The sequence below is a fragment of the Sturnira hondurensis genome, unplaced genomic scaffold (assembly GCF_014824575.4).
Source record: "Sturnira hondurensis isolate 20B ecotype Veracruz unplaced genomic scaffold, ASM1482457v3 Scaffold0006413, whole genome shotgun sequence".
NCBI lineage: Eukaryota > Metazoa > Chordata > Mammalia > Chiroptera > Phyllostomidae > Sturnira > Sturnira hondurensis.
Window position 1 is genome coordinate 26,727,710 of NW_028079044.1, and position 17,546 is coordinate 26,745,255.

Genomic DNA, 17,546 nt, shown 5'->3' on the forward strand with positions numbered 1-17,546 from the left:
CAAGATTCATGTTTTAACAAGTAAAATGAAATGTAGAATGCATCTCTAATTTAAAAATTAGTAACATTTCAGAGCATCAAATAAAAATACAAACTTATAAAAATGTGTTAAGTATATACTGTCATTCTAATACAAACTGGGAGAAAAGTAAAATATTGTATAAAAGGAAAGAAAACTGAAATAATCACAAAAAATTAAAAATAAATTTGATTTTTTTCAGAAAGCATTGCAAATGAGTTGTTAGCATGTTTTTGGCAAATTTTTCCAGATGCTAAATAATCTATACTAACTAGAGGCAACATAATGGTAATATAATTACCAACTCCATCTTCAAATCACTTCATCTCTTCTTTGAGATCTCTCTGTCCTTTTCATTATTTCTTTATTTTTGCAGAAACTGAAACCTTATTGATAATGAGCTAGCTTGTGTCAAAGAAAACATTTCCAATTTCTTAATCTCTTAATTTCATCGAGGATACCTGAATCAATTTCAACATTAAATGTTAATTTCATGTTAATTTCTTATTTTACTTATTTGCAAAGTCTCCAAACTTGTTAGAATTATTTTTGTAATATAGAATTTGCTCTGACAATTTTCTTCCTTCTTCTGAGGTCATGGAAATACAGAATATCTTTTCAAAACAGATGCACTATTCATTCACTTGGAAAGTTGTAATAGAACATATAATTCCCTTGCTATGTCCCAAGACTTACTTTTTTTTTAAATAGCCAAAAATTCCACAAAGATATATCACAAAAAATACTTTAAAACAGCATCAAACACTAGAACACCAGAATGCTGAGAACCAACAGTGCAGTTATTCATGCTAGGTACCTTACATTTAGAATTGAAAGTCATATGTGGTCGTAGCCACTGTACCAGACAACAGGGCTCTGACAAATGTCAATTACCTGTTTATGTGTGTCTGTTTCTGGCTTTCTACTCTGTTCTGGTAATCTATGGGATATGCGCGTGCCAATACCACACTGCCTTACTTATGCTGGCTTTACAATAGTACTTGATACCATGTTTGGCAAGTCTCCCAATCTCGTTCTTCAAAATCACTGTAACAATTATTTCTCATTTTCTATTCCATCTGAATGTAAGGATTCTCTGGTCTTACATCACTGAACTCTTACTGAAATTTTTGTTTACTACACTGAGTTATCCCATCCTTGAACATTGTATATCTGAGTAGTCTTTCCTATCTTTTAATACATTTGTATAATTTTTCCATGAAGGTCTTGTACATACTTTATAACTTTTATCTTTAAATAAATTTCTGCTATGATTGGAGTCTTTTTTATTACAATTTTAACTCAGTTATTACTAATACTAGGAGTGAAACTAACGCATGTGCATTGACTCACATCAGCAACCTTGCTGAACTCTAATTGTAGTAATACACCTGTGGTGTACTTGCAAATTTGCATTTATATTTGCATTCTTTTGCATTTTTGTGCATTAATCATATCACTTACATAAGTACATTGCGGCGGTTGAAAAATATGCCCACACATTCCTCGATACACCTCCCTTCAGGAGGTGAAGTTTAAATCTCCTCCCCTTGAATGGCTTTGCTGATTCACTTCTATCAAACAGAATACGGTTAAAGTGGTTTCCCAGTTAGGGCAATAAAAAAACATCCAAGCCACCTCTTTGCTCTCTCATGGATGGTTCCCACTGAAGAAAGCCAGCTGCCATATCCTCGGGACACCCAGGCAGTAACACAGGGAAACCAGTTCAAGCTACAAATCAAGTTCATAAAAACAACAGCAACAGGCCAACATGGTGGCTCAGCTGGTTGGAGCATCATCCCCCAGATGGAAGGGTTAGGGGTTGGATTCCTGGTCAGGGCACAAACCCAAGTTGCGGTGTGATCCCCAGTCAGTGTGCATATGAAAACAACAGCAACAAAATCTTACACAGAGGACACTGGAGTAAGGGAGAAGAGGCTCAAACCCCAGCTCAGCCCATGCTACCTTTGCTAACCCTCAACAAACTAATTTAGACTCCGTGCCTCAGTTTCCTTATCTGTAAAATGGAAATGTTACTTCATAAGATTGCTCCAAGGGTTAAAGTCACTAGGTATTTTAGAGCACGCAGCACAATGTCTGACATGGAGCAAGCACTTGAGGATAGCTATTACTGCAACTCCTACACCACTGATACCACAGCTCTTTAAGCCAGGAACTCCTTGGTGCCACCATTATTTTTTAAGGAATGAGAAGTGTTACTATTCTATGGTATTTTTTTTAGCTCAGTATGTTCATATTCTGAACATTGTGGACCGTTTTGCAGAATAAATGTTATTTTTCTCTAGAGGCAAAGCACTGTGTTGCAAAATCTAGTGAGTAAACAACCTGCGTCTCAGCACAGCAAGTTAATCAAGGGGCAAATGATGCTTCTGAACACCGGCACCCCGGGGCCGGATGCCATTCTGGACATTTCAACGGCTTCTCTTCACGCCTAGACTGAGGACTCCTTATAATCGACCACGTACTGTAGTCTGTGCTAATGCGGCAAAAGCACACGTGTCGCCCGGGCCTAACAACCAGAGGCCGGCTGGGGCTTTGGCTCGGACTTAGGACCTGGTACCTCCCAGGTCCCCTGGCGCGCGCCTCGTCGCAGGCCCGCCGCGGCTGACAAATCCGAGCTGGCACCCTCCCGAGGACACCCACTGCCTTCACCCGCAAAGGCACCCCCCACCCACCGCCCCGCAGGCCTTTCCCGGCGCCCACGAGCAGCACAGACCCCGGGCCCGCAGGGACCCGTCCGGCTCCCTCCCACCTCGGGCCCCTCGGCCTGGCCCTGGGCCGCGTCCCTCCGGAGCTTCTGGGCCAGCGGGGGAGGTATCAGTGGCTCCCTTCCTGGAGAGGTCCACTGGGCCCCTCTCAGGTACCTTCGACTCGTCGGAACAGAAATGACAGCGGCAACACCCTCCCGGCGGCGAAGGCGGCGGCTGCAGGCCCAGGTGAGAAGCGGGTCACAGAGACGAGCGGAGCCTCCATGTGAGCCAGAGCGGCCTCACGCTGCGGCGGCCCGAGCGCCCCCTGGAGGCGGGAAGCCTGCACCGCGGCTCAGGCGGCTCTCCATCACATCTGAACCTGAGTCTTTGAGTTAGACAAAGTACCAAGCAAAACTGTGGCATGGGAGAAGGGGAAGACGAGCTAAAAGTGTTTTCTCCCATCTGAGTCCGGAGCATTTTGCGAGTTTCACGTCCTTTTCTAAATATGCATTCAATCCCTCAATTAAACGAAGATTCAAAGGTAAGGACTGTTTTATGAAGAACGATAGGCATCAATTAATAGTTGCTGGCTGCTAGGTTAAGTCCTCTCTATAACTCAAAGCAATATATCAGTAATAGCAACTAGAGTACTCTAACTGTAACATATAACCCTGAGTCTTTATTTTTCAATAAGAACGGTTTATTTACATCCCACTTTTTAGGATTCCCAGCCTAAATGTAACATACATATGCACAGCCAAAACTGAAAATTGTGTGGTGGGATGGTGGGAAGTTCACTTACTGAAAATACATTTTTTTCTTAGTTTATCAGCTCTGGTCCTACCTCCAAGAAGGCTTCCTCTGCACAGTGATTGTCCCTTCTCTGAATTCTGGCACACTTGTTCAACCAGCCACCCTAAGGATGTCTCATACCCACCACTCAAGGGCTCTTTCTCAGTCTGACAGTTGGTTCTTGGAAATGTCACGTAACTCCTTAGGATTATTGTCAAATTTGAGAAAACCACGATCAAATTTCTTTCATAAGAGAATTATAAGATTTCAGGGCATTTCACGTGTTCTTGTGCAGAGTGACTAATCATGAATATTAAATACTCTTCAAATTGATGACATTTATTAACTGGTTTATCATGGATGTCCTCCTTGTGGTTGTGTGTTAATAATATTTTCACTGATGCCCATAAATTATGTCAAATCAGCTAAGAATTCAACCTTTTCCCAAAGTGTTCAAACAATTCATACTCTTCTTCATTAATTGGTTTATCAAACAATCTGAAAGCCTATGCATTACTTCTATTTAAATGTATCTCTCCTCTCCTTCTTCATGAGTTACTGCTTTTGTTTGATCAGAAAAAATGTAGGGACTATGCAGACAGCGTTTTTCCCTGATGAGATCAAGAGAATGAATTGCATGCTACACATATTCTGTGACTCCTTCATGTCACCACACCTGGGGACTTAGCACAGTGGGCATAAGGAGGGTTCGCAGAAACCACCTCCACACTCCAACAACAACATAGCACTGTATGGAAGTGACCATGAACCACAGAAACTTATCCCACTAAATGCAACCAAAGTACCCCCAATCTCATTTATGCTTAGCCGGAGTCCAAAAATGTCTCTCAGCACTCCATGCTACTCACCCAAAGGAGGAGAAAGCCTCGGGGAGTCTGAGTGCAGAGACAGCACAATCGTAGTGAAAATGTTTTAATTTCGCAAGCTTTAGAAAAACATTGGACCAAAACAAACTTCTGGAGTCCCTTCCAGGTTCTTGGAAGGGGCCTGTACAAGGGGAGGCTATATTAGTTCCTTAATTTTGCCATAACAAATTACCACCAACTAGAAGACTTAAAACAACACTAATAACTTCTCTTACAGTTCAGGAGGTCAGATGTCCAAGATCAGTTTCACTGGGATAAACTCAGAGTGTTGGCAGTGTTGCATTTCTTCTGGAGACTCGAGGGGAGAACCCGTTTCCTTGCCTTCTCCAGCTCCCAGCAGCTGCCTGCATCCCTGGGCTCATGGCCCCTTCCTCTCTCTTCAAAACCAGCAATGTGGCATCTTTTGTTCTCTCTAACCTCAGCCTTTGTCCTTGCATCTTCTCTAACTGTAAGGACCATGTGATCCGTGTTGTCGGATCGCACGGATCACACCTGGGTAATCCAGAATATTCTCTCCATGTCAAGGCCTTTAACTTACTCATGGCTGCAAAGTCCTTTCTCCTATACAAGGTAAGATAGTCACTGGTTCCAGGGGTCAAGACATGGACATCTTTGAGGAAGTGTTCTTCAGCCCACTACAAGTTCCCTGAAGCTTAAACTTCATTCCCTTCAGGTAAATCTGCCTCTTCTTCCTCATTGCCAGAATCTATTTGGTCCCGAGTTCTGATTGTGAAAGTTCCAATGGGAAGGAATACTTGTGACTAAAATGGGGACAAGCATTACAAAGGTAAAGAGGAGAGATGCTATGAAGGCATATGATGTCCCAGAATATGGGACCTCATTTAAAAGGTTGGTAATATCTTTGAATAAGGGAGACATCTGAGACACCAAGGATGGGGAGTTCTTCATGCAATGAACAAGGGCAGTGTTCTAGACAGCAGAGACAGTACGTGTGCCCTGGGAATGATGACATCAGAGGGTCAGGGCAGCTGAGTTGCAGGCCTAACATTAAACCCTGAGTACTTACCACAGTGAATGGCACATAGTAGGTGGTTAGTAGTTCTCAACCCTGGCAGCACATTGCAATCACTGCAGGAGCTTAAAAATACCAACACCTAGACCATAGTCAAGACCAAGTCCAAACGGTTTGAAAGCACCATACAGCCCAAGGTCCATATGTTTCAAAGCTTCTCTGGGAATCCTAGCTACAACTAAATAACCCAGCAGGATTATTTTGTAAATAATCCAACAGGATTTATTTTCAAGTCCCATTTAAGGGAGCTTGCAATAGGGCTGTAAGACTTGAGGGTTTTTCTACCATTAACTCACTGTTTAGGGTCTCAGCCTATCTTCATTGTGATCCCCAGACTACATGTCACCAATTTTAATTTTGACAAAAGAAAAACAGTGGATGAGGTAAGAAAAGGGGGTAAACTACCCATAGTGCATCACAAAAGATGAACAATACATACGAGGTCTGTCCAGAAGGTATCCAGCCACATAATATGAAAAACAGAGACATTTATTTAAGAAGTTATAAGATCCAAGAAACATTGTACACAGGACAATGACACCTCAGTCCTCTTCAAAGTAGGCACTTTGGGAGCTCACATAGTTCTCCCATTTGCCATCAGCTACCCCATATTTTCCTGAATCTCATCAATGGTCTGAAATCTTTTCCCTTTCAAAGGTGATTTTAGTTTGGGGAAAGGCCAGAAGTTGCAAGGCACCCTTGGGCTGTAGGGAGGCTGAGTCACCTGGGAGAGTTGATGTTTCACCAAAAAGCTGCATGAGAAGTGATGCACCAGCAGGTGTGTTGTCGTGATGAAGCTGCTTTCCCTTAACAGCAGCCTTCTGAATCATCCCAACAGCTCCCACAGAGGACTGTTCAAGCTTTAACACAAGATTCGATTCACAGGATTCAATAACACAAGATTCATTGTTCTACTGCCTCAGTCATGTTGAATGTGCCAGCCACTCAGTGCACATGCTCACTCAACAACTGCCCCCCCCCACTAAGTACAGTGAAGTCATCATTGTTCCTTTATACACCTTCCAGTCCACTCTCCTTGGCTGCCAGGTAACATCAATGTTGCATAAACCATTCTTGTTATATTAGTAATGGCTGGATTTTCCCAGACAGACCTCGTATAAGTATTGTTATACAGACATATGTACATGTATACATAATTGATATAAATCCAGCTACCTATGTCAATTTTAACCACTATGATGTATGTTCTATCAACACATGAAAATAAAGTATGATATACAATCCTCCTGTTTTCTTCCTTAACCTGCTGGGTGCTGGGGTCATGGACACGCGTCCCCTCTGTGGGTTGGTAGGAGGACTTGTTGACTTAATGCCTCTGGAAAGCCTGATGTTCCCCACACTCCTGTGAAGCAAAATCTGGGAATCAACTCTGCAGTTGAGTCGTGATTAGAACTTATCTCCAAGTGGTTGCCTTTTGCAGTATGTATGTTTAGTAACTGCCAGTTCACTTGTTTTACTCGTCATTTTTGTCCTGCTGAAAATCAGTTTCTAAGCTTTCCTTGATTGGGACCCCAAAACAGTAGATTTGCACCACCTCTTCTCTGCATACTAGACCCTATCACGAAGGGCTGGAGCTCCCCAGAAATTCTGCTGGGACCAGCTTCCGGTGAGAATCAGAGCACTCATGCGCACAGCAAAGTCCACTCACGTACCATTGTCAGCCCGCTGCTCTGAGCATCATCACCCCTGACAACTGCTGCACCACCGAGCCCACCGGATGCATGCTCATGTGGACAGATGGAAAAGCCATCAGGAAGTAGAGCCAACTCTGTGTCCCCACATTTCTGGGAGAGTGCATTGGGAACCACAATGGGAACATTGGGAACAATGCACAAGCCCTAGGGTCAGTGCCTTTAAATCAGTGGAGTGTCTGTCCTCTTCCCCGATATTGCACAAGCAAAGCCCATGTGCTTAGCTAAAGGCTTTGCCCTACAGAAAGGGACATGCACTTGGACTAGAACGAAGATCCAAGTTCACCATGTACGTTTTCTAAAGCTCCAATTCTTCTTGTCTGGAAAATTATTACACAAATGACGTACTCCTGAAGAATACAACAAATAGCTAGTATAAAGCAATGTATATGCCAAATACAATTACACCTCAATAAAGTGAGGGGAAAAGCACATGTATAAGGATTAAAGCCATTTTATAAGAAATTATTGGTTAGCCATACTTTTTGTTGATTGAGCACATCTTATTTTGGGATGATGAGCACAATACACCTCACTTCTTGACATTTGGAGGGGACCACTGATGATAGGATTGAGACCAGTGTAACAAAGGAAAGAAGTATTTTCCATTCCATCTCCCACCATCCTGAGGCCCCCTGCAGCCCAGTGGACCGCTGACCACACTCTGTAGGAGGAGGGATGATCAGGAAGCATCGGAAAAGTAGAATGATCTCTCTTGCTGCGTTTTCTTCCATTTTGCATTTTACGATCACTTCGGCCACCATTTTCTCACTTGAGCCTTGGAACCTATTTGGTTTTCCGAAAATTAAGATCACTTAGCTCTTTTCAAATTCTCTTTGACGGTGAAATCATGGTGATTTCTAGCGTACATACAGGACATAAAATCTGCTTCCCAGTTGTCCATGTGGGGATGTGCAAGCTGTAACCTCAGCACATACTGCCCTAGACCAAGACCTGGCTTGGGAGAGCCCCTCAGATCTTCAGACAAAGCCTGCATGTGCTTTCCCTCCCTAGGACCCAAAGGGGCTCAGAACCTCGGACCTAACCACAATTTAATCAGCTCTGCCCTTTATTCTCATTACAGTCTGTGTGAAATTTTCAAATAGGAGTGTGTTTGCCTGTAGGCAGAAAGCTTATGCCAGTTTGGGTTTTTTTTAGGAATATGAACAGCAGCAGAAACAAAGGTGCATGTCTGGAGGAGGCGAAGGAAGTGATGCCGGTGAATGTGAGAATGTGTCGGGGGAAAAGCTGGCTGGCGGGGGGTGGGGGGGGTGGGTGGCATTTGCAGGTATATGGAGAGTGAATCTATAGACTACCCCATGCCACACCATTTAGAGGTTACTTGAAGGATTTCAAGAGTTGCCTACCGTTATGAACGTCGTGTGCTGGCTGATGTCTGCTGTGCTGGGTGGCTGTGCTGTTGGGATGGTCATGCCCCAGCAACACCACCTGAAGAGTGAGGTGGTCCCTGGCAGGACTGACAGGGGTCTTCTCCCAGGGTTTGCAGTGGGCAAGGCCGCTCTGGCAGTTGCAGTTCAGACTCTATGCCCAATAATGACATGTTTTGATCCAGAAGTGAGTCAAACCCCTCAAGTCCTTCTAGATAAAGCCAGGTCCAGCAATCCCCCCAGGGGCTAAGAGCCCCCTCTTCTCTCACAGAACTGCGGAGGAATGTGTCACTGTACAAAGCAAGTTTTGAATTTTGTTTTGCACCATCCTGGTTCCTTTTCTCTTCATGAAATACACTGTGAATGCTGTTTAACACTTGTATTTTCTTCTCATATTCTGACATATATTGATGGTCTCAATGTCTTTAAAAAATTAACACTACAATGCTTCTGTTTTCACCATCCTCAAATAAGGGATAAACTGCTTGACTTCATGTAACAGGGATGCTGCCTTCATGCGTGCACACCAATGCCTCATCCTCTTAGCATTATTTCTGGACCACTAACTTTGCTCGCATAGAGTAAGTTCACTGATCATTTTCCAGACACTGTACTCATTCTCCCATTGGGGTCTCTCTTTGCCTTTTTTGTGTGTACCCCCAATTCAGCTTCCACTTGGTTGTACTCTTTCTTCAAAGTCCTCCTTGGACTTTCTCGACCGTGCCTCCCTCACAACTTCCTTTCACACACGGGCCCACACTACACATTGGATGCCTCCTACATTCTGTCCGGGATTACTCCCTCCTATGTACCAAGTTCAACCAATGACCTACATATAGGTCATACATAACACCATGTGCATATAGTTTGACCTAATAAATGTGTCTTCTGACCCCCAAAACAAATTTCTAGTGTCTACAATAGTCCCTTAGACAGAGTAGGTAGGTGTTTGCCATTAAAAAGAAACAGGCCTCGACTAGTCTTAAATTGGCCCAATAGTAGATAAACTTCCATTCGCATCTAAAAATGTATCCTAACCTATTAATACACTTACCACAAGTGATATAGGGTATTTATGATTCTTCCTGACAAAATTTCCATAGCCTAAAATATAAATATAAATTTTATTTTATTTTTTTACTTTTAAAGCTTTATGGTACTAGAAATTATGACTAGAGGCATTGCTTTATAAGTACTATAGGGCTTTAATAGATTCTACACTTCAAAAATATTACTCATGGAATTTCCATTAGTAAATTCTATAGTCACTGGAATATATTTCATATTTATGACATGATTAGTTATACAACTGAGTTAGGAAAGAACATCACAATATTACACTTCATCTAATTATATTATATGGATTCTTCTGTCTTCTCTTATAGCAGTGTTAACTCTATATATAATTATATTATGATGATAAACTGAAACTGGATAAGAAAAAACGTAGTGAAAAAGGATNTCACAACTTCCTTTCACACACGGGCCCACACTACACATTCGATGCCTCCTACATTCTGTCTGGGATTGCTCCCTCCAATGTACCAAGTTCAACCAATGACCTACATATAGGTCATACATAACACCATGTGCATATAGTTTGACCTAATAAATGTGTCTTCTGGCCCCCAAAACAAATTTCTAGTGTCTACAATAGTCTCTTAGACAGAGTAGGTAGGTGTTTGCCATTAAAAAGAAACAGGCCTTGACTAGTCTTAAATTGTCCCAATAGTAGATAAACTTCCATTCGCATCTAAAAGTGCATCCTAACCTATTAATACACTTACCACAAGTGATATAGGGTATTTATGATTCTTCCTGACAAAATTTCCATAGCCTAAAATATAAATATAAATTTTATTTTATTTTTTTACTTTTAAAGCTTTATGGTACTAGAAATTATGACTAGAGGCATTGCTTTATAAGTACTATAGGGCTTTAATAGATTCTACACTTCAAAAATATTACTCATGGAATTTCCATTAGTAAATTCTATAGTCACTGGAATATATTTCATATTTATGACATGATTAGTTATACAACTGAGTTAGGAAAGAACATCACAATATTACACTTCATCTAATTATATTATATGGATTCTTCTGTCTTCTCTTATAGCAGTGTTAACTCTATATATAATTATATTATGATGATAAACTGAAACTGGATAAGAAAAAACGTAGTGAAAAAGGATACATATTTTTAAATCTAAGAGATTTAAAAGGTACCTGATACTGATACCCATTGATTCCCCCCCCCAAAAAAATATTCATAACAGTAAAATGATTACTGAACTGATTTTAGTATTCTAAGGGTGGAATACAATTACAAGAGTGGAGAGACAGAACTGGGAAGCCTATTACTTGGAGTACACCTCTATGGGTAGGCTCAGAATTACATAAGGAAACAAATCACTATTTCATCCCCTGCTTGCCCTGGTGCTGTGGACACGTCGGAGAAAAACAGATTTCGTTTTCTACGACTCCATTTCTTAGAGCCCCCTTCTCCCCAGCTGGTGAGTCACATCTTCAGGACACATGAAAGACGTCATGGAGCCTGGTGTTCAGCATCCACGGGAGGAGGGGCCGGTGACTGGAGAGCAGACGCCACACTAACTGATTTGGATTTGCCACTGCTCATTACTGAGGCAAAAACCAACGCTACGACTTTGGCTCGTGTTTCTTTTTCCTCTGGAGTTTAACAAAGTTCGGAAGTAGTCTTGTTGAACAGGGTCCGTCTTGATGCCATCCAATAGGAAGGGGTCAAATTTCTTTCACTGACGGTAGGAAGCTCACTCTTAACCACTAGGCACTTTCCGGACAGCCTCAGAGGACATTTGAAAAAGTGAGCCTCTCTCTTCAAAGGCCTTCTTCCTTCCTGGTCCCCAACGCACAGTCAACTTCAGCTATCTTCATCTTGTTTATTCTTGGTAGAAAACTAGAATAGTCTTTCTGTTGTGAAGTAAACAGAGGGGTTAGAAGTATATATAGGAAAAGCATCATTTCCATAACAACAGTAACAATAAGAATGTCAAGGATTTTAATATTTAAAAGGCAATATAAAGTAACATTTGTTTAAGCAAAGATTATTAGTTTTTATCCCTAGTTACATTTAGGGCTGAGAGTGCCCCCTGCTGGCCTGCCAAGGTATCCCTTTCCAGACCACCTCTGGGCACTGGGCTGTCTCTAGGAAACACTAGAATCTGCCTCTTACCTTTTCCCCTGCCTTAGAGCCGTGAGACGTGCAGCTTTTAACTTTACCCCAAATCTTTAGTGCCCATTCCACACAAATACAAATATTTTTAAAGTGTATTATTTATTTTCAAACATTTTAAGAGCTTCTGGTTGCTACAAACCTTCAGTGAGTGAGAAATTAGCCTTCAATATCTTCAGTATTTATGAAATCTCAAAGGGCTATGGAGAATATGCTTTGGCCCTGGTGAAATACATGTGGGGCACCTCAATGGGGAGATCAGCTAGAATTTTGTTTTTCTATGAGGGGTTTGTCTTGATGGGAGAGACCCCATGACAGAGCCGTTTAAGGAACAAACTTTATTTGTTAGACAACAAATTCAGACCACCTGGGTTTGGACACAAGCCTCCATCACTCATTAGCTGTGAGAACTCCCCGTGTGTTTTCGGCTCCCTTGGCTATAAACTGAGAACAACAATGATACCTGGGTCACAATGAGGACTAAATGGATCACGCGTGGAAAGTAATCGTGACAGTGCCTAGCGCAGAAGAAGCCCTATAGAAAGCTTTGCGGTAAGGTATAGAAATGTCTAATCAGTGTGTCATAGGCCTGAAACTAATAAATATACTATTGTATGTCCAGTGCACTCTGATTAAAAATATATATGTAAATAAGTAAATAATTTAAATGAAGGGTAAAAAAGACAAACATTTGCTAAAATAAGCTGGAATGCAATATGGTGGGACACCAGCCCCCCTGCTGACATGCGGGCCCTGCCCTGGGCTCCAAGGGCGCCTGCCAGCTTGGCCAGGCTGCTCCTCCGAGAGGAAATCTGAATCGGCAAGGCGTCGATGGCAGCCGTGCTGTGTGGTCTGTTGCCTGCTGTCCTAGGGCACAGGCTCGCACATCTGAACGTGCATCAGACTGAAGGGAAGGGTTTGCTGGACACAGATTGCTGGTCCCCAGGCCCGGAGTTTCTGTTCCAGCAGGTCTGGGGGCTGAGGATTTTAATTTTCAGTACCTTCCCAAGGGATGCCGATGCTGCGGGTCCAGGGGCCACACTTCGAGAACCGCTGTTCCGGAGCAATGGTCCCAATCCTGGCTGTACATTAACCACCTGGGAGCTTTTAAAAATTCTGCTGCAAGGCCCCCCGCCAGCCATCATTAGTGTTTAGATATCCCCAGGTGATTCCAATGTGCAGCCGAGGTTGAGAATTACAGCTCTATATCATTACTATGCTGCTGAAATGGGTGCATTGAAACGATGGAGTAATTACCCTGTACATTTTTTTAAAGATTTTATTTATTTATTTTTAGACAGAGGGAAAGGGAGGGAAAAAGAGAGGGAAAGAAACATCAAGGTGTGGTTGCCTCTTGTGCACCCCCTACTGGGGACCTGGCCTGAAACCCAGGCATGTGCCTTGATTGGGAATTGAACCAGCAACTCTTTGGTTCACAGGCGGGCACTCAACCCGCTGAGCCACACCAGCCAGGGCTTCCCTGTACATTTTATAGTTAAAGAAATTAAAGCTTGGTGCAGTGTTTCCCACTGAGCAACTTGTTATACACTCCGATTCAGAGCCCTGACACCAGACCTACTGCATCTATCTGTTAGGGTGAGGCCCAGGAGTCTGCACTGTAATAAGCACCTCAGGAGCCCATAAACACACTTATTTTATTTTATTTTTTTTGCCTGAAGACACGTAGCCAGTAAGTGGTGGAGTTCTCATCTTGTGTCTCTGATCTATGCATCCGGAAATGGTATTATAAAAGAGAGAAAGCTTTGCATTTAGCCTGTTTTAGTTTTTTTCCTGAACTTATTCACTCAAGAAAAGACCCTATATACTTATATATTTATAAATACTATCCCTAAATACTAAGTATTTTTATATGCACAGCAGATCCAGTGACAGGAGTTGGACCAACAATAAATTCCATTCAAAAGCTACTAAGAGGCCAACTGGATCTCATTCACTTTCTCTAGGATTTGAAACTAGAAAGGAAGAGTTAGCCAAGGGAGTTAAAGGCACAGCTCTCAAGTCAGACCACCTGCTTCCCTCCAGCTCTGACTACCGTGCAGCCTGGGGCAAGTCACTGCACCTCTCTGCGCCCCAGCTTCCTCAACAGATTTACAGGGTGGTGGTGAGGATGCATGCGTTCGCCCACAGAAAGGGGCTCAGAACAGTGCCCGGCAACAATGGGAGCCTACCGATGCTCTCTGTCATGATGTCTACTGTCACCGTTATCTGCACAGCGGACCTGCATGCTCAAAAAAGTGTTTTATAAACTTACACGTTCTTTTCTGCAGAGTACGCTGTGGAAAATCCATGAAACTAAAACACACAAACTAGAAAGTATTTTCCAAAACATGCATGGAGTATAGAAGGTAATCACGAGAGAATTTTGTGTTCTTGAATATTTATGTAAAAACTCAGAAAAGCATTTCTGCTAGCCCTACTGGCTGCCACAAAAAAAAACAAAAAAAAAAACCCCATACTTCTCTGATGCCCTCTGATTGGCCTAACCCACATGGAAGAGCTTCTTAAAAGGAGAATTCCAGTAGAATGACTTTGGTTTCTTGAAGGGGAGGGGAGATTTATCAAAATTATAATGTATCAATTACATAATCTTATTCACAGACCTGGCTTTGTTGAATGTTGTATTTCTTACTTCTGCCTGGTTCCGGCACTTCAATCTGCTGAAGAGATTAGTGAAATGTCAGTCAGCACAGCCTAGAGAAGGAAGCACACAAACAACCTATTTAACCAGCACACCCCACCTCCCCCAATAATCCTCTTAGTGTCCCCAAAGGCGCCAGTCAGCAGGTCTGCTTGTCATCTGCATAGTCCCCCTTCATTTGCAAGTGTCTAAATGGCATAATAATTGAGTTGCCAAAAGTTAAGTGTAGCTTCATGTTTAATCTTGGTGGTTGCCTACGGATAGTGTGATTTAACACATTCTGAAAGGGCTTCCCACAAAAGAAAATGAATTTCTAAATCCTGAAATAATCCACAGAACTCCAATCCATATACTGAATCAAAGCCAAATGGGGCTTTGATTAATCGAAAGACACCATTAATCAAGGGAAGAATCAGACCGCAGTACAAGACACTAGCATCTACCTCAAGTACACAACGCAAACTTAATAGCCAGGGTCCTAGCAGAGAATAGATGGCGCCCTCTTGGGGTGATTGAAGAGAGTTTTTAAAAGGAACAATTTAATGGAAGTGTGGGCAGGATTAAAGTGAATCAATGAAGGGAGATTGGAGCCCCCAGGGACTAGGATGTGTACTTGCTGGGGGGTGGGTGGAGGGGGGGTCTTGAGGGAGGGTGATTCTTCCCACCGCTGGGCCTGAAGGGGAAAGAGAGCAGCTGGTACTGGAAGGGGAGTAGCTGCACCTGCAGGAAGGAGGGGCCACCCACAGGAGCGGAGCCCCTGATACAGGCTGTGCCAACAGCAGAGACTCAACAGGGACAGAATGGGAGAAATAAGTACCCCAATCTCGCTTTTGTCCCATGCTTTCACTGGGTTTGGTGAGCATGGCCCAAGGTCAGAGGGCAGAGGGCAAGATCGCAGGACACACAGGTCAGTCTCCAGGGCACAGAGAGGGCTGACAAGCGTGGAGAATGAACCTGGAGTGGCAAAGGGAGTGTCTGGCAGAGCCAGTAAACTTGACCCAGGCAGTGTTTGGGGGAAAGAATTCTTAGACTTACAGTAAAAGAAGAGAACTGCTGTGAAACAATTATGTGCATGTCTCCACTTAGCATTCTATAACTGTAAATGTCGCTTAACTGATTGCCCTTCTCCTCCAACCAATAAGGTCCTTGATGCTGGATGCTCAGTTTTTAGCCATTGCATGGCAAATGCAGGCATTCATAAATGATAGAATGAGGGGCAAATTATTATTATTATTATTATAGTTTCATATTATTATTATTATTATTATTGTCTTATAAATTATTATAGTCTTATTATTCATGAGACTATAGAGCAGGACGTTTCCAAATAAGTGGGATAAATGACATGACACTGCAAAAGAGTAACTATAGTTAACTTACTTTTGTTATAAAATACATTGTTTTAAAGTATGCATACTTTTAGGTTAGTATTCTTATTCAAAAAGTTCATATATTTGAGACCCATCTCAGCAATTTAAAAAACCAGTTATTAAGTTTCAGCAGTGAGAAATTAATGCTCTGATGTTTTATGTGTTTTACTATTATTATTATTTTACAATATTACATTATAGTTTGTAAGAGGTCTTGCGCAATGAAATACAGAGTTGAGGAAAAACAGAATTTTTCTCTCTCTCAGTCTCATTCCCCTCTCCCCATATCAAAATAAAATAGAACCCACTACAAATGGGAAGTGATTTTCTTTTGCTGATGGCGCTATTTTTTTTTTTTTTGGTAATAGGTAGCCAAATTAACTCCTAATATACTTTATTTGAAAATAAAATAATCCTTATAATTCTGTTCCAGCTAAAAGTAACAAATATTAACAAACCTTACTTAGGCATTGGTGTAGGAGCATTTTTTTTATTCCTTCCGGTTTGCAGTTAATATTGCCTTGAAGACGTTAATGGGATTTTTTTATTATTGACTGTTTACATTGTTGTTGAGTGCATTTAACTTCACATTTTAATGATCTCGTCATAAACGTTTCAAATCTACCTTTGAAAGCATTGCCTAAAGCTAACGGAGCCAATTAACTTTAAGTTGGCACTCAATTCCTTCTTTTACTCCTTCCTTCTTACTCAGATAAAACAGTGCTATTTAATCTGCTTTCAGGGACAATCTGCTTTGTATGGGACTCATTTGATTACAGTTTCCTCAATTTCTGTCTTCTTCCTCAGGTTCTTCATGATTATCAAAATCTTGGAATCTATTCTGCCTTGCAAAAGAAAAACCTCTGAATCTAGTCTATATGAGCCTTCTACATGTGCTATGCGTCAGCTCAAACTTTATGTGGGAGGAAATACCACGGCCGTACATTTATATGGCTCCATTAAGCTACATAAAATGAATTGTTCTCTCCAACTGTGCTTTGAAGGGAGGCCCAGAGTCAGCTGAAGTTCAAACAGCTGACCTGTTTTTTCTCTGCCAGGGTCCCATGCTACCCAGGGGTTTGTAGACGAAATTCCACATTGAACTGGGGACCATCCCTACAACATGCCAATATTCAAGAGGAAGGCTCTTTCTTAACTTGTCTTTTTGAGAAGAAAAATAAGAAATAAAAAAAAAATGTTTTGTGGAAATAAAACTTGTTGAGCATTCGGATAAAGAAATATAAATACTGACTAATACACTGATTTTATGATCAGCCATAAGGATAAACTATAGATTTCAGTTTCTGTGCAGCTCTAAGGAACGTAGTTCCCGTGGCCGCTGCTCTTGAAAACTCTAATTAGATGCTCTCTCCTACTATTGAGCAAACTCTTTAGCTATTCATGGTACAAGTATTTCCTTGCATGAAGTAGCTTACATTTTATTCAACCCCATTTGAGGGCATTTCTCCCTTTTAAATGGAACTGCTTCAGTTAATTACTTTTCTCTTTCTTCTTCTTTTTACATCCATAAGAACTGGAGCCTAAGGGAGTGCACCCTGCCTAAGAGGTTAGATTTTATTACTCTTTTTAAAACAGTGTCCTTGATCCTTTTATTGCCGTAATTTGCTCCTGGAGCACATTTTGAATTGTTTCGACACCAAGAGGCAGTGCATTTTTATTTTCCCTGGGAAAATATTTTCAATCTGGAAGAGAAATAAGGATAAAATGAAACTATTTTCTTAGAAAAAAGCTACAAAGTCAAG

At 41.8% G+C, this 17,546-nt stretch overlaps 1 protein-coding gene across 6 annotated transcripts in view; it reads right to left on the reverse strand.

The window, feature by feature from the left end:
- The window catches only part of ANKRD46 (ankyrin repeat domain 46), an 82,420-nt gene that overhangs the window by 24,619 nt on the left and 40,255 nt on the right, over positions 1 to 17,546 (reverse strand). For 2 of the 6 annotated variants that reach the window (XR_005066802.1, XM_037048283.1), the window contains exon 13: positions 14,376 to 14,432. Coding sequence is in view for 3 of the 6 variants with exons in the window: in XM_037048283.1 (XP_036904178.1) it covers positions 14,376 to 14,432 (57 nt within the window). In the remaining 3 variants the exon portion in view is untranslated. Of the gene's footprint in view, positions 1 to 2,903; positions 3,014 to 10,889; positions 11,493 to 14,375; positions 14,433 to 17,546 lie in introns of those variants that run through there. The other 4 variants (XM_037048284.1, XM_037048285.1, XM_037048286.1 and 1 more) reach the window with 4 other exon arrangements.